The sequence below is a fragment of the Symphalangus syndactylus genome, chromosome 9 (genome assembly GCF_028878055.3).
Source record: "Symphalangus syndactylus isolate Jambi chromosome 9, NHGRI_mSymSyn1-v2.1_pri, whole genome shotgun sequence".
Classification (NCBI taxonomy): Eukaryota; Metazoa; Chordata; class Mammalia; order Primates; family Hylobatidae; genus Symphalangus; species Symphalangus syndactylus.
This window is the reverse complement of record NC_072431.2, coordinates 92,568,055-92,593,931: the sequence shown is the minus strand read 5'-3', so window position 1 is coordinate 92,593,931 and position 25,877 is coordinate 92,568,055. Positions and strand designations below refer to the sequence as shown.

Sequence of the window (25,877 nt, the reverse complement as noted above, 5' to 3'; positions counted from 1 at the left end):
GTACCCGATCTTCCAGAAAAGATTTAAGGTATATAAATGCACACAACATACAACAAGATAATTGAGGGAGGAACATGAAATGTGGGGAAGAAGAGAGTAGGAGAGATCAAATAAAGCCAGGAGTGGAGTTAAATACAAATGCATACTGCCTAATGTATATTTAAAATTGGTCAAAGTTTTGACTCTAAATTTTCTTGCAGAAAATGAGGAAAAGGATGACATGTAGATTTATATAGTTTGCAAACTATAGTACTGTCCAACAGTCCAGGCAGTGTACCTAACTCCCTCATGGTAAGATAATGCAAGAAGGTAACAAGCCAATTTTGTTTTTCTTTTTGTTTCTTTTCCTCTCTCACGATGTACTCTGAATGATGTTTTCTGCAGTGGTATGCTCTTAAGCCCGTAGCCAGAGTAATGTGTGATTCCCAGCATGTTAGCCCTGACACCCTCCTTTTCATTCCACTCAGGAGAAATATTAGATTGCACATGAGTGAGAATAATGTTGCTGAATGATTAACTTTTCAATCTAATTTCTTAACTCTAGTATTAATAAAAGTAAGATGCTCACAAGCTTTGATCCTTCCACATTAGTAACAGATTACTCACTGCAATACTTTCATATTCCAACATAACGTTTGAGAAGCATGCCTGTGAATAGTGTTAAATTATACAAAATCTAATTACTTACATAGGAGTTATCAGTAAGGATATTTCTCAATCTTTCTCCAGAATACATTAAAAAATAAGGTAAATCAATTATCGGCTTCCTTTAGATTGTGCAGAGAAATAAGTACAGTCAATAGCTTCATTTTCCTCACTTCCTTCACCTTCCCTGCTGCCTCAGGTTGAATATTATTATCTGATACTTTCCATAGCCTGATAGTATTTGGATATTCATAATATGATTGTGCTGAGTGGCACACTGCTATTGCCTCAAGAATGATCCAGACCTTCGAATGCATTGGGGGAAAAGAAAAGAAAAAAAAAAAACTCTCTTAAAAGTGATATCGTATTTCACCAGCAGATGGCAAGCTACACTCAGTTGTGTGTATATGTGACTAAAGCTGTACAAAGATTTCATACACAAGACATAGAGAAAGGCCATTTCTTTCTAATTGAAGTAGCTAGAAATCTAATAATCAATGTCTAAAGAGATCTATCCAATTAAGCTTTAAGTCGAGTTCGTCTTGGTCTCGAGGGGATTGTATTTAGTGGGTGGAACACAGCAGCAAGAGGTAGGCATGTAAGGACTGGGGTTAGCAGTACTTGGAAATATCTTCTTGCCTCTGGGGGAGAAAGATTTTAAAAGGCTGGAAAGTCACCAGGGCTTCTGCTAAATGGGCTGGTCTTGAATTTCGGCTGGACTTTAGGTAGTAAAAGCATGGCCTGGACCACTGTGGCTGAGGCAAGTAAGGCCTGAAAAATCAGCAGGAAAAGTTAGAACTTGAGGCTGAGAACTGTCAGCTGATGAGATACCCAGGAGGGTGGGGATGTGGGTCTGAATTCAGGGACGGGCTCAGTAAGTAGGCAATGAGACACCTGTGCAGAAAGTGCCTCTATCCCATCAGCCAAATACACGAGGATGACTTCGCTGGGATGAGGTCAGTGTCTACATGAATTCCCCCAGACAGAACAGTCCCCATTCTCTAGTACTGGCTCAGTCACGCACCTTGACCCTAAAGCCAGAGTCTCTCTGATGGCTACACCCAGTCCATCCAGACCAGTTCCGTGACAGGACACCCAAAGCATTCTCGATTTGAACCTAATGCTCTCCAGTACCTTCCTTGGATGCCCTGTGGAAGACGGACAGATTTTGTAAAATATGCTGTCCTCTATTTGTGGCCCTCTAGCTGGACTGTCTTGGTGCCCTTTCTGGACACTGAAAGGGATTCCTGACACTGATGCCTATCTGAACTGTGTCTGAACCTGCTCAGCCATTGGAAGCTACTTTGGATGACCTCCAAAGCCAAACATTTTATGCATTCCAAAAAGGGAGAAAGATGACTCAGCAATTGTCTGCCTAATTTTCAGCTGCTGAACTATTTCAATGACATAATAAATATTTTAAATTATTAGAATTATTATTAAAATGTTAGCGAATTTTAAAAGTCCATCAGTTTGAATCAACAACATTATTTTAGATTTATTTTGCTACCATGATGAAATTTTATTCATAATACCATTTTTTTGCTTAACTTCAGTTATTTGTGCCTTGTTATATTATTCAAGTTCTTACAATTTTATGAGATTTAGGAATAGTCCTCTGATTATATGCCCTCCCTGTTAGCTGAATATAATTGTTAATGAACAATTTAATTGTTTTCCCTTTTCATAATATGTCATTTAAGTGAGTCATACTGGCCATTAGAAAATTGTTCTCATTGAGATACTGCAGCTGCATATTTTAGTTATAAAATTGTTCTCATACAAATATCACAACTAAATATATTAGACTTAGGCTGTAAAGGCAAAATTACACACCATGGCTTTGTTCTTGCCATTAATTACCTCTTTACAAATATTTTCTTACATTCCACTAGAGAGAAATTTCTCTCAGGTAGCAAAGCAAATAAATACTGTAAGTTCTGTAGTGGTGATCAACATATTCTTTCTTCAATAAATTCGAAAAGAAAAAGACATGAAAAAGCATGAAGACAAAAGTCCAAGGCTTAGGGATTAAAGAGTGTATGGCTGCCAGTTACAGAAATTGACAGAGACATTCTGTTGCTTGACACTACTTTATAGTTTGTGCTGGAAAAGTGTGGTGGTCAAACTTTAATATTTTTATGATTGTCATAGTGTGATGAGTATGAGAATGTGAATCACAACTTCCAATTGCAGGGGCCATATTGACAAGGGTTCTAACTCTGCACCCTGAAATTCACTGCCACCTTTGCAGCAAGACTGCACTACCTATGGGTTGCTCCCAGTCAGTGACTGAGCACAACAGGATACTTAGAGTTATCCCTGGGAGAAGAGGGACTCGTTTGACAGATGACTGGCTCAAGACTCCCAAATAACGTTGCCAAACTTTCCTTAGACTTTACAGCAGTGTGGAATGCTTCTACCCAACTTTTCTTCTCTCTTCGCTCTCTCTTTCACTCGAGGTGGACATCCATTGTGTTCTGACAGCTCTCCCAGCCCTACCCAGATCCCTCCCCATTCTCTCTCACAGGCGTTTTGCACATTTAATTCTGTTTTCGCATTTGCTTCTCTGAGGACCCAGATAAAAATGCATACGATCAAGGCAATAATTTTCAAATTAGCATGTCGAAATGTCTTTAAACCCAATTACATTCTATATATATCCCCCTCTGATAATATTTTTGTAGTATCTGATAGTTATAAAAGTAACACATGTTCATTAGACAAAATATGGAAAACCTTTATGGCTTGCAGTCTTTTCTTTTCTTTTTTTTTTTTTTTTTTGAGACAGAGTCTCGCTCTGTCACCCAGGCTGGAGTACAATGACATGATCTTGGCTCACTGCAATCTCCGCCTCCCCGGCTCAAGAGATTCTCTTGCCTCAGCCTCCCAAGTAGCTGGGACTAATTTTTTGTATTTTTGGTAGAGACAAGGTTTCACCGTGTTAGCCAGGATGGTCTCGATCTCTTGACCTTATGATCCACCCGCCTCAGGCTCCCAAAGTGCTGGGATTACAGGTGTGAGCCACCACACCCAGCCTATGCCTTGCACTCTCTTATGGCAACATTTTTTATGGTCTTTAGTATTCAATAATGAAGGAAAGTTATTTGTGTCACAAACACCTATCCTACCCTGGCATGACTAGGGAACCACAAGTCCACTTTCACAAATTATTGGTAAAATAAACTCTGATACATCCAAGCTATGCAACTGTCCAATATAAACCTACTGTTGCATTCTTTATGTGGAGCAATTTTCATGCTGCCTTATTAAGTTCATACGCCAAAACAGAAGGAAAACCCAGAAGGATTCACACCAAAATGCTAGTTTTGACATTTTGAGTAGCTACTTTGATATTTTGGGTCTTTTTGTTTTATTTCATGTTTTTGCTTATCTCTGTTGTTTGAATAATAAGGGAGGATATTCTATTGCTATCCTAGCATTCAGCGTCTTCTTTGGGGTACTTTAAATTAAAACAGATACTCTATCTTGGGTACTTCATTCATCTGGAGAACATGGCATGCTTCCTTATCAGTTAAATCACAGAGTTGACAATTAACTGATATTGTGGCTAATAGTATCAGTTAATTACTGATATATTGTTGGTTGCCATGCCTCTCACTATGATGTAATACATCTTTCAGTGTAAACTGCTTTTCAAAAGTATTTTCCAATAGGAAATATGGTCAGTATTAGCATAAATCAGACTATAACAAGAAGCTGAAATTTGTTATCCTGTTGCTCTTTCTATGGTGATAAATAAATAGTCTCTCTAGCAGCCCAGATTTATGTTACCAAAAAATCAGTGGACTTTGGATGGGTAAATCAAAATTCAGGAAATTTGAAGGCCCAGATCTGTCTCTAGCTGTGTGCAAGAAATCAGACAAACTTACACAACCTTTCTCCAACAAGGGAGGTTATGACTTCTGAGGTCTTATTCAACTTTTTCATTCCATGATTCCAAATAACCATTTTTGCTTTTTGAATTGGTAATAATAGCAGGTACATCCTTGCAGTAAAAATGTGCCCTTCTTTTTCACTCAGGGACTGGTTACCCCAACCAGAAACACCCTCAAGCTAGTAAGGGGTTTTGTTGTAAGAATGCGATAGACCATCTTATAGGTATCCAAGGAGAGAAACCAAAAGTGTGATCAGACTGCATTGGTTTAGAGCTAAAAAGTAAGAACTAAGGCTATTAATGTAAGTTCTCATGTATCTTAAAAGGAGTCTAGCCAGAGAGCATCTATTGGCAGCTCTGCTATACTCTAATTCTTCAGTTCCTGTAGTTAACCAGTTATATTATTAAGTTCGATTCGTTAAAAAATAGAGGAGGTTGCATAGGCTTTTCCGGCAGTTAAGAAATTTATCTCTGTCTGTCTGTCTGTCTATCTATCTATCATCTATCTATCTATCTATCTATCTATCTATCTATCATCTATCATCTATCTAATCTATCCATCCATCCATCAATCCATCTTTCTATCCATCTATCTATCAATCCATCTATTTATCTCTATACTTTGAGGGGCTAAAATCACTATTTCGCAGCTGCCAGGAGTGTAGGAAGTGCTAAGAATGTTGTCAGCTGATGGTTCACAGATGAAGAGAGGAGATTTGCCAAAGGTGGCCACCAGTTCCAACTTTAAATTTATAATAAATATGGGGAAGGAGAAAAAATCTTAGTGAGGGTTTCCATATATCATACACTTACTGAGCATTTCCATACACTGATGGTCCAAGCATTCTGGGGCATAACTGACAAGATCAAGAACTTTCCTTGCTGAGCATACTCCTTGGCCCGAAAATGCTATTTAAACAAACGTATCCCAAGGTACTAATGAAGGATATGCACAGATGTTTGACTATTGAGATGTTTATTCAGTATTGTCAGTGAAGAAACCACCTAAGTATCCAATAGTACAACAGTTTGTTGAGTAATGCATACTATGGAATACAACACAGCTGTTAGAAATGAGGTGATATCTGCTTTCTTGACATGAAAACTTATCTCAATAAAGGGTCAAGCAAAGGAGGCAGGTTATGAAACACATGTATAGCAGGCTCCTAGTTTTACTTGTTCAAATCGTTTTATAAGTGCATAAGAAACACCTGGAGAATAATATGCCAAAATACTAATAGTGATTACTTCTGTGTAGCGGAGAGTAGGATTAAATAGGATTTTATTTCCTTTGGACGTTGTGCATTTATTGAATGCCTTATAGAGAATACATGCTTACTGTGTTAGCAAAAGGCCAATAAAATTGTTTTTTTAAATAAATGCCTCCAATTGTCCACAATTATGAAATTCGTTGGTAAAATACTGCAAGATAAGTTCTTTTTTTTCTGATTAAAGTATCCCAACTGTCAAGTAATTCTCATTTCAGAGATGGAACCTCAGCTTTCCTCTCTGTACATTTATATTTAACTCCTCTCACATGTATTTAGGCAAAGAAAATATTTAAGTGAAGAAAACAAATTTTTGGCACTCACACGAAGGCCATTTTTATACTTGTCAAATTATTCTCAGGGTGGATGTCCTGGGAAGTGAGATGAGTAACATACCTCTCTTGTGTGTATAAAATACTTGAGCATTAGCCAACTAATTAGTACCTAACTCCTAATGGTACAGACAAACTCATTGTTTCTGGTGCTGCTTAAGGGAGTGTTGACAAGAAGCATCATGATCATGAAATCAGGTAACCAAAAAACAGGAATCCAGACATTGTCTGCCTCTCCTTTTTATTTATTTTTCTTTATTATTATTTGTTTTTAGAGTTTCTAGCTAAAAACAGAGCTGAAGTCATTGTAAAAAAGACACATTATAATTTTCCATATGCTACTTCCTAGATTTTTCAAAAAAATCCCCTTTCATCACAAAAATCCTTCTGCAGACCATAAACACATAAAGATCTTTTAGACATTCATTCCACTACTGTTCCTTCTTAGAAGCATTATATTTTCGATCACATTTTAAAACATCACTAACGTAACAATAGATATCAAAAGGTAATAAAACATACTGTAAAAAAATTACGTGTTTTGTTTGAAATATGGCATTTGTTTTACAATGCACATATTAGGTCGAATAGTAACAAGCACTATTTTCCCTACTCTCCTAGAGTATGCACACAGGTTACTCTGAATGCAATGCAATAAGCCTTTTCCACCAGCTTTAACTCACCTTCTGTACCAAGGGGCAAACCTACCACTATGGCTTGTGATGGCTTACAAAGAAAAACTGAAGCATAGCATTAAGAAAAATGCTGCAAGATGTGTCTGTGAAGAGCACTGCAGTGAGTTGCTAGGGCAAGGGGCACATGGCCTTACATAGGCTGTCCCAGGCAATGCCCAGCCTCATCCTGTAAGGAAGTCGGAAGTCTCCGCTTTGGAAACTAGTTAGCTCACACTCTTTTCGGATTTGTTCTCTTCTGGGCACTCCTAGTTTTAATGTTCTTCTTGGGGCTGGCTGGTTTGGGAGCAGGAGGCTTTCCCTTTGGTTTGGGGGGATTACTACGACTGGTGCGCCCGGCTGTTTTCTTCTTGTCCTGAATTGTTCTCCGCTGTTCCTGCAGCCTCTCTTCCCACTGCTGAAAGGCAATTTGTAAACATGACTGTCAAATTATCTCATCCCTTTATGGTGCTCAGCTAATATGAAAATTAAGGCAAGTTTTTCACTGTAATATGCTCATGATGTTAACAATTGTAATAGCTACCCTATGTCAAGCACTTATCATATACCGGGTGACTTGGAAAGTGCTCAGTGTGTGATGAAGTTTCCACATGCATTCATTTCATGAAACAACAGTCCTTCCAGATAGGCACCATTGACAGGGGCAGGAAACAAGCACAAAGAGGTTATTTGCAGGCCACAGAACTGGCAAATGTCAGAGTCAGGATTCAAATTCACCCACTCTGACTCCAGAGCCCGAGGCCCTCACCCATGCACTTTTGACCACTAGCCCCATGATGCAACATTCCTACAGGGCAAAGCCTTCTAAAAAGGCTCTTATTTCATGGCTACTAGCATTAGTTTACCCCATGTCACTGGGAAGTCAGGGGTTTGTTCACTTCATTCTCCCACATCCAAAGGAAGACAGAGGCCCCTTCTACACCTAGTCATCCGCTAATGAGCTAGCTATCCAGAACCACTGGGAAATGAGTCATTCTGAAAAATCAAGTTTCTCTGATAGCAAAAAATTTATTCTTTAAATAGCCCAAGTAAGGAACAATAAAAAAGTGAGTCCACTTGAATTGCCATTGCTTTATATTAACACAGATGTCCCTGCTTGGCTAGAGTCTATTTCATTCAGCCAAAAGTTTGACCACAGTCATCAGCCGGGTGTTATTCTAGGCAGTAGGAATGCAATGAAAAGAAAAACATTGTCTCCACTGTGCTATGACACAATTCTAGTCTATTCTAAAATAATAAACTCATTACAGTATGTTGCTATCATGTGGTGATATTTGCAAATTCCTACTGAAGTATATTGGAAAATATGCTGCAAAAGTGAATGGTCCCCACAGCTATGATTACTGAAAGCTTTCCTCTCGGCAAGCTCAGGTTCTCAGGGTCTGCTTGCCTTCTGTATTGATGCTTCTAATCTACTGTAGTCCTGGAAACCAGATAACCAATCTTGCTAGAATTTCCTGTCTAATAGAACTAAGCATGCTCCTGAGCAGCTCATGAGTTTTTAGCTCTGATTTAACACAATAGTGTTTGGTTCTCTTATTCAGAAGCGCACTGACTAGGGGAGGCTGTGTTCTAACTACATTCTCCATAACTCAATTGTTAATATATACTTTTCTCTTGCCTGGAACTCTTTATTGGTGCAAACTAAGAGAGCATAGGCAATAGCAATATGTTTTGTGAACCTGTAAACACAAACTCTTCTGAATATATATGACATATTTTGCAGAGAAGGGGTGCTTTAAAAATTTAAAACCAAAGACATCAGGTGATGTCTTTAGATTGGTATAATTTCTCATCTCTGGGCAAAAAATTATTCTAACTCCTCTAATTGAATTACCAACATTTCTACGATGTTACCACACAAATCATAGATTTGACTGCAAAACGATTACTTTTTGCATATAATTTTTGACAAAAGTCTTAAATTGTTATAAATACAGGAAAAGATTCTGCTATGTATAGTGATAGGGTAAGTTTTAGTACTAGATATTTCACCCCTCCAAATATATGTCAGTTTTAATCTCAGTGGATATTAAGTCTGCTCAAGTATCTCATGGTTCACTAAAACAACTACATGTAATAAAGAAACAAAAGGCTCATTTAATTTGGAAATAACCAGTACATTAGTATTGAGCACAACTAAATCACCTTTGAAGTTGAATGATAGATTCCTGGTAAAAATTCTGAGTGAGAATAGCTACACTCTTAATGGCCTATTCAAAACACAAATACTGTTGCTATTGCTGGCTCTTATGAGCGCTTGGAGATTAGAGAATGGGAAGAATTCTGCAACTCTAAAGAAATCTGTTATGTACACTTACATCCATCTTCACAGTGTTGTTCATGATACTTACCATGGATCTTTTACTAAGCTGATCTCTCCATTTTTCAACTAAGCAATTTTCAAGAAGCATCATCCTGAAAAAAAAATTAACTTAGTAAACAGATTTTTATTACAAAAGTAAAAAGCTAAAAATACAGAAATTGTAAAAAAAATTATTCAATAATCCTTTACCCCATAATCCACATATCCACCATTTATATTTTATTGGTGTTTCCTTTCATTCCTCCTTGTAACAATATTTATTATATTTATTAGATCACATTGTGTATTTAGATGATCTGCTGATCTGCAAATTTCCTTTTGTCATTATATGATATAAATTTTCTGATGTAATTAAATAATTTAAAAATGTAATGTTAATAATATAATATTATGAATATGGATATCCATAATATATCTAGCCATTTCTTTATTGCTGAATTCCCCTTTTGCTTAGCTATGATTACCAGTGTTGCATTGAATAACCCTGTATACAGTAGTGTGCACTGGCTTATTATTTTGTTAGGACAGATTTTTAAAATAGAGTAACTGAGTTAAAGGGTATGTATTTTTTAAAAAGATTTTCAATGCATAGTGCCAAGTTATTTTCAAAATGGTTGCACTTTCATCCAATTCACTAACATTAAGAATTAGGTGAAAATGGAATCTTGTTTTTATTTGGATTTAGAATTAAGGAGATAATTCTTTTAATGTTTACTTACTATTTGTATTCTATTTGTATTACTATTTGAACTTCTCTATATAAATTTATATACATATATTTCTATATCATGGTCTCTATGTTTAAATATTAATTTTACGAACTCTTTAGTAAGATTACTATTTTTTCATCTCTTTTGCAAGTATGTTTCTCAATTTTTATTTGTCTTTCTATAATCATTTGTGATTTTTATGTGTATAATATTATGTGGTCAGATATGTGTATTGATATTTTTCCTTGCAATTTCTTACATTACTTTTATGTTTACAAATTACTTTGCTTTTCAGATACAACATATTTAGTCACCCAATTTTATCCTTTTTTTAGTTCTTAGAATATTTATCTATTTAATCCATTTGAAAGTTATTGTATAGTACAGTATAAAATGAAAAGAATGTATTATTTTTACAAATAAGAATATTTTCAACATTTACCAAATAATACATTCATTTTCTATTGATGTGCCATATTTCCTTCATAATGAAAGGCTGTATTTTATGGATTAAAACCTGTTTCAAGAGTTTTTCCCTCTGTTTTATTTATCTTTACATCTACTATTGCATCACATGGTTTTAACAAGTGTAACTTTACAACAGTTTTGCAGGTCTCATAAGGCAGATTTCCTCTCCTATTTTCACAATCATCTTTACATACCCGTACCAATTTATTAGAATCATTTGTGAGGACATAAATCTCAATTATCCAAAACTATTTTTACTGGGATGGATTATAATCCATTCATCTCTCCAGACAGAATGTAATGACTAACAACCTGGTATCCCGAACTGCATCTCTAGCACTGCAGCAGATGCAAACACCTTGGTAGAGATGAGTCCAGAATCACTGATTGCTTCTTTAGGAAGACAAGATATAAGCAGAGTCTGGCTTTAGAACCAAGAACACAAGGTGATATCCATGTTGTAAGGAGGGCACCCAAGTACTGGTAGAATACAGAAAAGTGAAGTTAGTTCCCGAAGATATTTTTGGTTTCTTTTTGGAGGAATAGTCTTAGGTTATATCTAGAAGAAACAGATGAGCATTAACAGCAGAGAATGGGAGGGATGCCTTGTTATGTAAAACTGAGTGATTTTGCTGGAGAAGTATACTGCACTAACTTACGGGGCTCAACATGGAGGCTGGGCTCAAGAGTTTGACTTTATATTACAAGTAATGTACCAACATCCAAAAAAAATAAGAAGGAGAGGCCAGGGAGACAAATAGACCCATCTAGAATTTGTGTGTATGTGTATCAGTGTGCATGAAGCATATATTTATTTGTTTATACTTTGCCTTGTGATGATTTGAATTGAGAATCACATTTTCGATTCAGAAATCACCTTAAAGTGTGTGTGTGTGTGTGTGTGTGTGTGCAATACTCTATCAAATATTATGAAGTGTTTATATGGAAAACATGCGGAACTATAGTCTCAAATGCCTACTTATTTGATCTGTAAGCTATTAAAGTGGCCTTAAAAATTCAGTATTTGCCATTCTAAAATTTTTTGAATGATTTGAAAAGAATTGTTCTTCCTTAAAATAACTGACTTGCCTATAAATTTTGGAATCACTTAATGAATTTTGAAATTGATTTTTAAAGACTCTATTCAAATACTCATATTTGATTTTTCCTTCATTCTATGAAGAATTAATTGATAGTTAGAATATATGCTATTAAAACAGAGGCATCTGTTAAACTAATTTTTTTTAAAGCCTTTGGCATATTTTTGTTATATTTTTAAACCGTGACTGCTAACTGAGATTGAGGTTTTTCTAACAGTGTTCATACAGTTCCTTCTGCCTCTTTGTGCCTACCTTGAGCGCCACTCGTAACACATGATGAGAACATCTTGATGGGGCAGGATGTGTGGACACTGGCAAGAAGAATTTGTAATGAGCGGGACTTGAGTTCGAGGGATGGGTGATGAGGACTTGAAGATCTCTTTTACATCCACCACCGTTGTGACCTCATTGCAGCCACTCCTCTGCACAGCTTTTATTTTGGCATGAATAACTGCAATTTAAAAATAGATAAAAGTGTTGTTGAAGGTTTTGGGGAAAAACTAGGGATGGTGTATTCATGCCAACTTCTGAGCCTCTCTTAAAGAATCACTCCTGTAATTATGGTTATGTCCAAGTGGCCTGAGTGCAGGCAAACAGCCCACACAGTCATATGCTAAATGGATGGTGTCCTATATTGTCAACATTGTCTTAAAAGTTCCAGGGCATACTGCAAGATGGGAAAGCAAGCTGAAAAGCAGGTTTTAGTCTTTCTCTGCCTTTAGGTCAGTAAAAAATTCACAGAAATGTGTATTTGTATTCTTCCTTGTGGTGATTTGAAGTGGGGATCATATACTTTCAGATCAGAAGTCATCTTAAGGTTTGCATTTCTTCAATCACTCATCTGATGCTTGAGCTTCTTCTGTTTTACAGAGATAGTTATTCGTCATAACATTTTTGAACTGGAGGGAGTCTCTGAGGACTACTGTTCTCAATCTTTTAATTTCACAGACTGACAAAGTAGACCCATGGTGAGCAGAGATAGAACTGTTATTACAGATGGCTGTTAATGTCACTGTCTCTGACCAAGTTTTAAATGCTGGTTTCTGTGGTCTCTTGCTGTTACTGCCTCCCACAGAGTTGTAATCAGCCTAATATGGCTGTGTCTTGGATTCCGTTTCTGGAAGCCAGTTTATGAAGACACCAAAGGACTTGAATACAAAATGGTTTCTTCATCAAGTTCATTCCAAGGCCATAACACCCCAGAGAACAACATGACAGTGAAACTCAGATTAGTATCTCAGGCTGTATCTTGGCCGAGGAGGGACTAAGTAAGTCAGATTAGGATGGTATCTACATAGAGCAGGCTTTAAGAAAAAAAGCTACAGGAAAAGATAAATTACTTTTTGTTGTTGCTGAATTACCCACATTGGCTAAATATGATACTTAAATCTGATAGCTTTGTAAGAGCTTATTTTTTTCAGATTTTTATATTTCCATGATCCTCCTACTTTCATGTCTGATATATATCCTAAAGTTTCTTACTGATATAAAATTTCAATCTGCAAGATGAAAACTAAGTCAGCAAACAAAATAAGCATTTTCCCTAAAACCACTTTATGTTATTTCAGCAGAAATAATTTAAGACATGCAGTGAAATATAAAGTAGGCAGCCCAAACAGACATTTTTTAAATGTCTGCCTTTTACATTTCTTTTTGAATTGAAAAAGAACATATGTTAATTAAATTTACTTTCAGATGACAATAGTGAAATTAAAATTACTTAAAACATTTCAAATTTCATGATTGACTTATTCATGGAAGAAAATGCTGAATGGTTCTTTCAAGTAAGAGAGAGAGGGCATTTAAACTAGTTCGATAGTGTAACCATAGGATTTTGTGATTAACATTTTTTTCACAATTTGTTTAAGATGTTAAATATTTGTAGCTAGTCACAAGTAAAAGGATATGCAGGCAGATCTTAATTGTCTGGGCCTATGGGCCTTATTTCTCTGACTCTCAGATAATCAGATCCATGGATCATTCTCCCATTCTTCCTGCAGCAGTAAAACCTCAGGAGGAGAACTGGTGGGATGTGCCATCAGGGCTGATAAGCACTTCTTACCAAGAAAAGGAGGATCAAGATGTCAAATTTTCAATCTGATGCATGTAATTGTTATCATCTGGGTCATTTCCTTTGTTTGCACTTGATTTATCCAGAAAAGCAAGACATTTTGCAGTTGTTATTGTGCCATATATTAATAGAATTCACATGATCAACTGCAAAAGTAGTCAACCTTTTGTTTTCTTTACTTTGTGATTAGCTTTAATGAGAGCAATCTTATTGAGATTCCAGCTTTGTAATGAACCAAGTCTCAAAAGTAAATGGCTTTAACAGATGACTTACCATAGCTGTAGTTTTTGCTGAGATATGTTGCCAAAGTCGGTTTCACCTTTTTACACTTGCACCGATCTAAAAAAGGCAGAAGAGGCAGAAAGTTGGAACGAGTACAGAAATCACTCAGGAGAGGAGAAGTAGAGGGAATATCCACGAAGAAAGAACTCACCGGGGCTTAGGCGTTTACAGTCAACATCAAGAGGCCTTTCCTGTACCATCATGTCTGGTGTGATGTCTATCCACTTAACATCTGAAACACAAACAGGGCCACATGGGCATGGTTGGTGATTTGGTCTGTTCACCCAGCTGGTATAAGGAGCCCTCTGAAGATATAAACTAAAACAGTATCGCAAAAGAATAGTTCTTAATAGTAAAAATGGGCCAGGAGAGGTGGCTCACGCCTGTAATCCCAGCACTTTGGGAGACCGAGGAGGGCAGATCACCTGAAGTCAGGAGTTTGAGACCAGTCTGGCCAATATGGTGAAACCTCGTCTCTACTAAAAATACAAAAATTAGCCAGGCATGGTGGTGGACGCCTGTAATCCCAGCTACTCAAGAGGCTGAGGCAGGAGAATCGCTTGAACCCGGGAGGCAAAGTTTGCAGTGAGCTGAGATTGTGCCATTGCACTCCAGCCTGGGCAACAGAGTGAGGCTCCATCTCAAAAAACAAAACAAAACAAAACAAAAAATATTTATATATAGTAAAAATGGCATGTGATTGTTGACTTCTCCTTTCATAATGATATCCAGGGCTTAGGAAAGAAATCCTCTGGGGGGATATTTGCCTATCCAAGCACAAATTGATGTGAATGTATATCCATTTAACCTCACTGGTATATACAACCAAACTGGATAAATCACATCACTCTCTCCCAAAGTCATATTTAAATGTTGATTTTCCAAGTTAACAGTTTATATTAATCAAACTAACCAAAATATTTCCAAATCCCTACCTCGTATCTTGCAGTGCAGAAACAATTCACAGGTACATAACCAAAACCAAGCATAACCCTCTATTATTTATATAATTTAAACAATAAATATGTTTTCTTTCCTAAAACTCTAAATTAGAGAGGAGTTTCCATTTACCCTCTTCACTTAACCACTCCTCCTCCATGTTTAGGGCAATGCTCTGGGGTATAACTTCAGAGAGTCCAGCACAGTAATATCATAGTCTGTTTAAATGTGGGGTGACCTGGGTCAGATAAAGCCTAGATAAAAGAATGCAAAAATATTCCTAGGTTTCATTTCAAGAAGTGAATTTAAACCTCTCCCTCTTCTTAGAAAAGCAATCAAATGACCAAAGAAAAAAGAAGGAAGTGCAAGCAGAGATGGGGTTAACTAAAATGCCACAGTAGTTGGCTCCGTGTCAATGACCATGAAACAGACCTCACAATTTTCCAGGGAAACTGCAATTACAAATCTCACTCCTGGTGGGAAGCAATGACCATTACTGCTTTTTCAGAAAAAAAAACTTTTTAGGAAGTAGCACTAAATGGAGCGAATATTGGCACCTGCCTGGTGAGATTATTTTGGGCATTAAATGAGTGAATAACGTGTAATGTGTTTAACACTTGCTCAGACACCTAGCAACACCTGTTTACTGCTATTATCATTTCTGTTATTACCATAAATGCAAATATCATCGAAGGCTCGTTTGTAAGCAAAATCTTTTTTTTTTTTCTTTATGGGGTGCAGTGCTCTTCGCTGGCTCCTAAAATTCCTATGGGAGAAACCAGACTTTTTCTGAAGAAAATGTTTCCCCCATTCTTTCCCACCTCCTACAAGCCTCAGACGCCCCTGGCAGCCTTAGGTGTGGCCGCCCAGTTCTCAAGTGGCAGCCACAGCCCCGGGCGCCTCCTGGCCTCCCTCCATCCTTCTTAGGGCCTCACCCTCCGGGAGGTCGGTGACGATGGCTTCAGGCGAGATGCACACGCCACGGTCATAGACGGGCAGCTCGTCGCAGGCCAGGCTTTCGGGCCAGCTGTGGTTGTACATCTTCATGAGGGGCTCGCAGTCGTCGCGCGCGCGCTGGCACACCGACTTGCACGGCTTGATGGGGTCGTGCAGGAACTCCAGGGTGCAAATGGGCGCGTACATGGCACAGAGGAAGAAACGCAGCACGGCGCTGCAGTTCACGTCCACCAGCTCCTCGTACTGCTCGATGGCCAGGATGGCGTTTTCCTGCGTGCTGTGGTGCAGGTGGTTGGGCATCCGCGTGATGTTCCAGGGCATGTGTCGGCACATGGGGATGCGCACCGCCTCGCAGGGCGCGCCGCGCACGCCCAGCGCCAGGTGCAGCCACAGGCACAGCGCCACCAGGATGGAGAGGAACATGGCACTGCCCTCCCGCGCTGCGACCCCGGCAGACAGAAAGCGCCCTTCTCTTCCTGCCACCCTTGTCTTTCGCTGTCCCTTCGCCGAGGAGGAAAACCTCTGCGGCGCAGGAGAGTTTCTTCCCCCAAACTCCAGTCGGTAGCAAAGCGGGGCCGCGGGGTCCGGCCGCGGAGCTCCGCCGTCTGGCACACAGGGCACGAGCAGCGCCAGCTCTCAGCCTTCGGGGCGCGAACCCGCCCGGGCAGCTCCAGTCCCGGACTCCGCAGCTCGGAGAGCAGCCAGCCACGGCCATTGCGGGACCCTATTTATCCCGACACCTCCCCTGACGTGGGCTCGGAACGCTCCCTTGGCAGCTGCAGCCGCGGCGCGGGCTCCCCCTCGGCCGCCCCACCCCCAGGCCCCTCGGTGCAGAAGCAGTGACATCATCCCCTCTGGGCCGCAGCCCAGGGCTGGAAGCCTGCTTTCCCCCAAAGGTCCCTCCTTTTTAGTCTGGCCAGTCTTTTTTCTTCGGACCAAGAAAAAGAACCTCTGGCAGTTGTTTTCGACACCGGATACAAGAGGGTGCGGGAGAGAATTTCGAGAGAGAGAAAGACACTCTTCGGCTGAAAACTGAACTTTGCTCCCTCTGCCTTAGAGTTTTTCCAAGTATAGGGTTGGGGGGAAATGGGAGCTTCTGCTACCCTCTAATTCTGAAATATATTTGCTTTCTCCGGTAGGGGGCATGAGGAGCGCTGATGACAGTTGGGACACTGTCCTGCGAGGCAGGGGAGAGTGCAGTGAGTGTCACAACAGGAGGGACACATTGTATAAATCACTCCCACTCCGCCCTTAGTTGTGTGGAGTGTGGTTTGTTGTTGTTGCTAGTAGACAGTTTGGGCCGAAATTTTTCCAGTATAACACTTGGTTTGTTTCTGCTCCAGGAAGTTAACAGAACTGGGGGAAGGTGTGCTAGCATCTTCCAGCTTGAGAAATGTCTCCAACATTTCCCCTTCCTTCTAACTTCCTGTTCCCCTCTCCAGCATTAGTGGAACCCAGGAGAAAACATTGGGCACCACAATCTGAAAGGTCTCCCTTGCTCTGATCCTTCATGCCAAAGGATTTCCGCCTCAGCAGCCTAAAATCTTGATTTTTGATGTGCTCAGAGACTGTTGCTTGAGTTGAGTAAGAAGCTGTGTACTATGGGATGCAAGTATGTAGTTTTGCTTTCTCTTTTATCTTACTTGCATTAGGAAGAGGTAGTAAGTCCAATTGCTGGCTCAGCTATCCACAGAAAAGGGAGGCTTTATTTATATAAGGTTGATGTATATCAATCTTCAGGTGGTAAGACTTCTGGTATGTGCTATTTTTTAGGGCATCAGCAATACGGAAACATGTTCTCTGAATGTTAATCTTTAAAAACACAGTTTAACTTGAATTTAAGGCACATGGTTTTTCTCTCCAAAGCTTAAGCCTACACAATTAGTTTAGTTTTGACTGAGGATTAAAACTAAAGACTAAGGATTAAAACAGCGAGGAAACAAGCGCAAGTGACATGTATTGGGAATTTACAATGGTCAAGGTATGAAGCTAAGAACTTTAAATACATTATCTTATTTTTTAGGGAACATGAATTAAACATAGTAAGTGAAAAGGATAAATGAGACAAATACCTTTCAGGATTCATCCAAAGAGTCTGGTTCTTATTTAGGAGAAGCCCAGGGTGTTCTTACACTTCCAAGCCACTCTAGAAAGGTAATCTAGTTCCTATAGAACAGATCTTAACCTCCAGAGATGCTAAGCCAGGCTAGTAAAATATCACAGGAGGAGGAAAGCCCAGATGACATCTCAAGCCATTTCTAGCAGTAAACTCCAATGAGTCTAAACCCTTCACTGAGTGAAAAAGATTTTCAGTTGGAGTTCCTACCAGGGGAGCAAGAGAAAGAGCTGAGCTACCCTACACTTTTCCTATGAGTCTGAGCAGGGCAAACTTCGAGAGGGCTCAAATTTCTGCAGCCAGTTTGAACCTGCTGCATCTGTTTAACTATGTAACCAAGTCACAAAGTCTCATGGGCTTCCCTGATGTTCTCTGAGGCATGCCCTTTAAGAAAAGGTAATGCTAAAGCTCTGTGCCTGCCCCATTCCACCCACTGGTAGTGTCTCTAGTGGTTCTACAGACAGGGGGCAGCAGGGAAGGATGCATCAGGAAAACATGTCAACTGTCCCTCCTCTTCGGGACCTCCAGGGATGCTGTGATTCTAGAACACCCTACTTCAGCATTCAGTCCATTCTTTCCATGCCTTATATTTATTTAACAAGGCTCGGGAAGTTGCCTTATTCAGTGGCTTCTCTCTGGTGACTCCTTTTGGTCTCCTCAAGTGCCTGTTATCTGCCCATCCTTTAAATGTCTGGAGCTCTCTGGGGCACCATCCTAATCCTTCTTCTCACACTCAACACTCCCCTGCACTCCAGGTTTTCTCACCCCCAACACTTAGGACATTTGGGGCCAGATAATTTTCTCTTCATTAGGGTGGGGGGAGGTGGCTGTACTGTGCATTGTAGGAAGTTTAGTAGCATCCTTGGCCTCTACCCACAAAATGTCAGCGGTAGCCTCCTCCCCATCTACATTGTGATCATCAAAAATGTCTCCAGATATTGCCAAATGTTTCTTTGCTGGGGAGGGGAATGCGGGATTGCCCCAGGAACCACTGTTCTACTCTTCAGCTTCAGTTACCACCTATGTACCTATGGCTTCCTAATCCAGAAGCTCTGCTGGTTTCCAGAAGTATTTATCCAGCTGTCCCTTGGATATTTCCACCTTAATATTCCACAGTCAGCTCAAAATCAACCAATCCTAAAATGAATTGATCATCTCTCCTCACTCAGGACTGGACTTCCAGTGGCCCAAACCAGAAACCTCTCTCTCTAAGTTGAAATGCTTCTCTACAGCTCCCAACTGTCTTCCACCCTCTCCATGACCACTCCCGCTGCCTTAGCTGAGTCAGGATCATCTCTTTCCAGGATGATAACAGTAGCTTCCTCCTCTCCCTGCCTTCCCTCTGGCCCTATGCCTTCTGTTGCCTAAGTGGGCTTTCCAAAGCATATGCCTGATGATGCTCCTCCCTAGCTTTACATTGATTGATAGTTCCCACAGTCCTCAATATCAATGACAAATTCCTTAAAATGAGTGCTATGGCTTCAGAGTACTCCTCTACCTTGTCCTTGAACCCCAGCATTATTCTTTTCTTGTCCTTATTCCCTTCATTCAGGAATGTTATCTCCCACTTTCACCTGGCTCAATCTTTTTTTTTTTTATTATACTTTAAGTTTTAGGGTACATGTGCACAATGTGCAGGTTTGTTACATATGTATCCATGTGCCATGTTGGTGTGCTGCACCCGTTAACTCATCATTTAGCATTAGGTATATCTCCTAATGCTCTCCCTCCCGCCTCCCCACACCCCACAACGGTCCCTGGAGTGTGATGTTCCCCTTCCTGTGTCCATGTATTCCCATTGTTCAATTCCCACCTAGGAGTGAGAACATATGGTGTTTGGTTTTTTGTCCTTGCGATAGTTTACTGAGAATGATGGTTTCCAGTTTCATCCATGTCCCTACAAAGGACATGAACTCATCCTTTTTTATGGCCGCATAGTATTCCATGGTGTATATGTGCCACATTTTCTTAATCCAGTCTATTGTTGTTGGACATTTGGGTTGGTTCCAACTCTTTGCTATTGTGAATAGTGCCGCAGTAAACATACGTGTGCATGTGTCTTTATAGCAGCCTGATTTATAGTCCTTTGGGTATATACCCAGTAATGGGATGGCTGGGTCAAATGGTATTTCTAGTTCTAGATCCCTGAGGAATCGCCACACTGACTTCCACAATGGTTGGACTAGTTTACAGTCCCACCAACAGTGTAAAAGTGTTCCTATTTCTCCACATCCTCTCCAGCACCCGTTGTTTCCTGACTTTTTAATGATGGCCATTCTAACTGGTGTGAGATGGTATCTCATTGTGGTTTTGATTTGCATTTCTCTGATGGCCAGTGATGATGAGCATTTTTGCAAGTGTTTTTTGGCTGCATAAATGTCTTCTTTTGACAAGTGTCTGTTCATGTCCTTTGCCCACTTTTTGATGGGGTTGTTTGCTTTTTTCTGGTAAATTTGTTTGAGTTCATTGTAGATTCTGGATATTAGCCCTTTGTCAGATGAGTAGGTTGCAAAAATTTTCTCCCATTTTGTAGGTTGCCTGTTCACTCTGATGGTAGTTTCTTTTGCTGTGCAGAAGCTCTTTAGTTTAATTAGATCCCATTTGTCAATTTTGGCTTTTGTTGCCATTGCTTTTGGTGTTTTAGACATGAAGTCCTTTCCCATGCCTATGTCCTGAATGGTAATGCCTAGGTTTTCTTTTAGGGTTTTTATGGTTTTAGGTCTAACATGTAAGTCTTTAATCCATCTTGAATTAATTTTTGTATAAAGTGTAAGGAAGGGATCCAGTTTCAGCTTTCTACATATGGCTAGCCAGTTTTCCCAGCACCATTTATTAAATAGGGAATCCTTTCCCTGTTTCTTGTTCTTATCAGGTTTGTCAAAGATCAGATGGTTGTAGATATGCAGCATGATTTCTGAGGGCTCTGTTCTGTTCCATTGATCTGTATCTCTGTTGTGGTACCAGTACCATGCTGTTTTGGTTACTGTAGCCTTGTAGTATAGTTTGAAGTCAGGTAGCGTGATGCCTCCAGCTCTGTTCTTTTGGCTTAGGATTGACTTGGCAATGCGGGCTCGTTTTTGGTTCCATATGAACTTTAAAGTAGTTTTTTCCAATTCTGTGAAGAAAGTCATTGGTAGCTTGATGGGGATGGCATTGAATCTATAAATTACCTTGGGCAGTATGGCCATTTTCACGATATTGATTCTTCCAACCCATGAGCATGGAATGTTCTTCCATTTGTTTGTATCCTCTTTTATTTCATTGAGCAGTGGTTTGTAGTTCCCCTTGAAGAGGTCCTTCACGTCCCTTGTAAGTTGGATTCCTAGGTATTTTATTCTCTTTGAAGCAATTGTGAATGGGAGTTCACTCATGATTTGGCTCTCTGTTTGTCTGTTATTGGTGTATAAGAATGCTTGTGATTTTTGTACATTGATTTTGTATCCTGAGACTTTGCTGAAGTTGCTAATCAGCTTAAGGAGATTTTGGGCTGAGACAATGGGGTTTTCTAGATATCCAATCATGTCATCTGCAAAGAGGGACAATTTGACTTCCTTTTTTCCTAATTGAATACCATTTATTTCCTTCTCTTGCCTGATTGCCCTGGCCAGAACTTCCAACACTATGTTGAATAGGAGTGGTGAGAGAGGGCATCCCTGTCTTGTGCCAGTTTTCAAAGGGAATGCTTCCAGTTTTTGCCCATTCAGTATATTAATCATCCTTGAAATGCAGTTCAAGTGGAAAGATGCTATACATTTTTTTAGTTCCTTTCTTTTTTCTTGATTTCGTATTTTATGACTATATTTTTAGAGACAGGGTCTCGCCATGTCGCCCAGGCTGGATGGAGTGCAGTGGCATGATCATAGCATACTGTAACCTCTAACTCCTAGGCTCAAGCGATCCTCCCACTTCAGCCTCCAGAGTAGCTGGTACTACAGGTGTGTGAGCCCCGCTCATTCCATATTATAGATCCTAACATTACATAAATATAAACCCAATTAACCTTGTTCTTGAAGAAGCGAAACCCCCCAGACACCCAAACCACTCGGCTGGCGGTATTGCCAGGAGATGAGAGGAGCAGTCTCACTGCAATGTGACCTTGAGGCAATGTCCATGAGTCCTAGGCCCAATGCAGGAGGCTGTCTACAAGTCTCCTAGACTCTTCACTGGGAATAGGGGCTGAGAAGCGGCCATGATGAATAGCTAGTATCATTTCTTCAGGGAAGGACTCGTCTTTCCACTTTTAATTTGGAGGAAGAAGTTTGCAATTTTGTCGAGGGGCAATGTACGCGGGGCAAATATTTGCACAGCAAACGCGGCAGCTCTGCTTTTCCTATCTTGACCTTGAACTTGCCCCTCCGTGTGTGATTACCTGTTGAACACTGAAGTTAGTGGAGAAACAAACTTCTTAGCACAGTCTCCCTCCATCCCCCCTCTTAAAACATGATGCCTCCCAGGATGCTAGTGGCACCACTGCCACTGCATTTCCTGTTGGCAGCAGTGAGCAGTGAAAACCGAAGCGGCAGCAGGCAGTGGCAGCAGGCAGTGGCCCAGGCAGAAATAGCTCCCGCGCGATTCACTGGGGCCTTCCCAGGGCCCTGGTCCCGGCTACCGGGACTCGCGCGTCCGGATCTCAAAAGCGACAGAGGCCACCGAAGGGACAGGAAGCACCTTGGTCCAGACCACGCTCCCGGCACAGTGCGGAAAGAGCCGGCGGGAGCCACTGTGATCCCGGCCGCCTCAGCGCCCCCTTGGGCTCGGGCTTGCCCACGGGCCGGGGAAGGCTGACCGCGATGCCAGGACGCGCTCCTCTCCGCACCGTCCCGGGCGCCCTGGGCGCCTGGCTGCTGGGCGGCTTCTGGGTCTGGACCCTGTGTGGCCTGTGCAGCCTGGGGGCGGTAGGAGCCCCGCGCCCGTGCCAGGCGCCGCAGCAGTGGGAGGGGCGCCAGGTTATGTACCAGCAAAGTAGCGGGCGCAACAGCCGCGCCCTGCTCTCCTACGACGGGCTCAACCAGCGCGTGCGGGTGCTGGACGAGAGGAAGGCGCTGATCCCCTGCAAGAGGTACAGGTCACCGGCCCGCGGGGCGGGAGTAGGGAGCCGCGCGGGCCCGGGGAGGGCGAGGTCGCAGGGGCCTGCGCCCTGTAACTCTTTCCGGCCCCTTGCAGCTCCTCCCTTCTCCCAGAGAGATCCTTCGCGAGGAGGGTCGCTTGGGGATAGCATGGTCAGGGGTTGGGAGGGGCGCTGCGCCCACCGAGGGCGGCCTGCTGGCGGGGGACTCAGTAACACCCAGCGAGGTGGTGGCAGGTAAAGAAGGGACCCATCCAGGGCAGGATCGAGCTGCAGAGCGCCCCATGCCCAGGTTCGCCCCTGTTCTCACGCTGCTGAGTCAAGCTCTGGGCTCATGGAGCCCCCTGCAGTCTAGGGCGTGTCTTCTGCGCTATCTCATTTCTTTCTAGAGCCATCTGCGAGAGAGGCACGCAGAATATGTATTTTCTAAGAAATACTTTCTGTATTTTAAAAGAATATGGCAAGACTACAAACGGTATGGGAAATTGATAAAAAGAAAATTTCACCCACAAACTTATCAAATTGTTACAGCATTAAAATTTTGGTCTACTCCGTTTAAGTTTTTTGTTTATTTTAAAGCAAATTTTACATACTATGATCAAAAGCCATATGTTATCTGAATCTTTTTTAACTTAACATTGTCTCTTATATGTTCTTATTTGCCATTTTATTAGCTGGCCTCCTGTTTTTAATGGCTGCACAGTATTCCTTACAGGGGCAAAGCTGTAAGTTTCTTTTAAGCATTAGTCTGACCATTCACCTTTTCACATGTGTTGTGACAAAGGAAACCCTCTTTTAGAGATGTCATCTCGCTTGTGGCCCCTTTAAGACCTGATTTCTAATTTGGGATCACCACCTGTCTCCCTTCTGGAGCCCTGTCATTCCCCCAAAGTGTGTTCCTCTCACTGGCCTCTCTTTATGGCGTTTGCATCATTAGGAGTTGCAAAGTGAATTTCCATGGTTTGAAACTCCAATGGGCTGTAAGATCTATAGCAAAAGGGCACCATTAGTTTATAGAACAAAACCAAACTTGATAATATCATTTATTCTAAAAGCATTTGTTCAAGTATTAGGTGACTTGAAGAAAGTATGGAAAGGGCAGACCCTTTCCAACAATATCAAGGGTGCAAAATAATGCATTATGAAATGCAGCACAGAGGAGCACAGTCATCATGGTGGACTGGGAATTGATTTGAAGTCTTTCAAGAACATGAATGTTTTCAGTAGGGTCTTGAAGGGCACAGTAATAATAATAACAACTAACAGTTGAATACTTATTATATATGAGGCATGACACTGAGGATTTTACATATATTATATAATTTATTTTAAATCTCTCAATAACTTGACAGTATAGGTTTTATGATCTCCATTTTACAGACAATAACTCTGAGGTCTAGTGAGATTAAGCAACTTTCTTAAGATCACACAGCTAATACTTGAGGAAGCTGGGTGGGTTCTGATGCCTATGGTATACCAGGCTCACATTCATTCATTTATTTAACAAGCATTTGTTCATGTTAGGCACTGTGTATAAACAGAGTGGTTCCTGGCTTGCGGGGAGTTCAGAGTCTGGAGGTGAAGTCACATAAATAAAAAAAATTCCCATACAGTGGGATGAGGGGTGAGAGCTGGGGTGTGATGAGAAGAACTCAGCTGGGCACCTAACCCAGGCTTCCTGGAGGAGCTGAAATGAGAGTGAGTTCCAAAACACCTGTACAGGTTTTCCAGGGAGATGTGGAGAGACTGCTGGTCCAGGGGGATGCAGGTGTATCCATGCCTGGTACATGTGTGCCATCCTGGAGTGTATAGAGCTGAATAAATTCCAAAAACTGCAGACCACTCACTATTACAGCTGAAGCACAGGACATGGCGAAGGGTCATACTGAAGGAGTTTTAAACCGTGGAATTTGTGATTAGATTATATAAAGATCCTGAGATGTGTCCTTAAGGATGCATTCCCAAGATGTGGACACAAAATGGAGCAATGTGGAGCAAGAGTAGAAGTGAGAACACAACCTTGGAGATTTTCGTAGTGGTCCAGGTGAGAGATGGGTAGTAGCAATGGAAATGGTGGGCAAGGAGCAAGTGAATGCATCAGGGAAGTATTGAAGAGGTTCAATTGAGGAACATGTAAATGATTGGACGGGTTGTGGCAGGCATGGTGAGGGAGAGGAAAACATTAAAGAGGCCCCCATTTTTGGCTTGTGAAGCTAATGGTACTGATGGCATAGGGTAGATGGTGATGCTGTTCCTTGCAACAGGGCTTGACTTTGTGCACTTCTAATTAAGGGTGGATTGGTATCCTATGCAATTTTATGTGAAGACTTGTACAGTAGTGGTGCATTGATGAATAGTCATATTGAAGACAGACTGGGATGGCTGAGAGCACACTGCTGAAGCAGAGGAGTGTGTCAAAGAGAAGGATAAGGGTTCACCTCTCCAAAGGTAGTATTTTTTTTTACAATTAAAAAAATTAGACTTTAGAGTCAGACAAATCTGGATCTGAATCCAGACTCTGAATATGTGTCTTTGGGTAATTTACTAAAGCTTTCTGAGTCTCAGTATCCTCATTTACAAAATATGAATACTTATAATGCCTAATTCATTGGATTATTATGGGAATTAAATGAGCTCAAGTATATAAAACATATAGTACAGTGTCTGATAGTACACACAAGATGCTCTGTTCATGGCCAAGGTTGGTCCCATCACTACCACTATCATCATTATCCTGGTAAAGTTACCATAGCCCAGAGACTTGCTGCCAGCCCTTTGGGCTCAGAAACTTGATCCAGCAGCACACGCAGACACTTCCTTTGGGAACAACCTTCAAGTAAGGAAACTCAAATGCTAAACCGTCTACTTCAATGAGTTTTATTGCTGGCATGAGGACCAGGATTCTCAAATACACCAGACTAGGTCATTCTCTCCCTGTAGTCAGAACTATGTGGGGAGCCAAATTATCATCAGGCAGTTGTGAGCAAAGAGTTGGAGCAAACTCATCG

The 25,877-nt window shown here is 40.9% G+C and overlaps 2 protein-coding genes across 2 annotated transcripts in view; one reads left to right on the top strand and one right to left on the bottom strand.

Moving 5' to 3' along the window:
• Positions 1 to 5,502: 5,502 nt before the first annotated feature.
• Positions 5,503 to 16,391, bottom strand: SFRP4 (secreted frizzled related protein 4). The gene is made up of 6 exons (XM_055294454.1): positions 15,667 to 16,391; positions 13,944 to 14,024; positions 13,784 to 13,849; positions 11,692 to 11,890; positions 9,190 to 9,253; positions 5,503 to 7,232 (listed from the first exon to the last, which is right to left on the bottom strand). The coding sequence occupies exons 1-6, from the start codon at positions 16,109 to 16,111 to the stop codon at positions 7,047 to 7,049; spliced, it is 1,041 nt and encodes a 346-aa protein (XP_055150429.1). The 5' UTR covers positions 16,112 to 16,391; the 3' UTR covers positions 5,503 to 7,046.
• A 5,856-nt stretch (positions 16,392 to 22,247) lies between these two features.
• Positions 22,248 to 25,877, top strand: part of EPDR1 (ependymin related 1) — a 32,409-nt gene continuing 28,779 nt past the window's right edge. Inside the window, 2 exon segments of the mRNA XM_055293383.2 lie at positions 22,248 to 22,338; positions 22,341 to 22,863. Coding sequence (XP_055149358.1) covers positions 22,248 to 22,338; positions 22,341 to 22,863 — 614 coding nt within the window.

Excerpts from the sequence above, each read along its gene's own strand:
- SFRP4 (XM_055294454.1), bottom strand. The coding sequence starts at position 16,111 with ATGTTCCTCTCCATCCTGGTGGCGCTGTGCCTGTGGCTGCACCTGGCG. Across the intron at positions 11,891-13,783 it reads CAGCAAAAACTACAGCTATG|TTATTCATGCCAAAATAAAA; the intron begins GTAAGTCATCTG and ends TTTAAATTGCAG. Across the intron at positions 9,254-11,691 it reads TGTTACGAGTGGCGCTCAAG|GATGATGCTTCTTGAAAATT; the intron begins GTAGGCACAAAG and ends TTTTTTTTTCAG.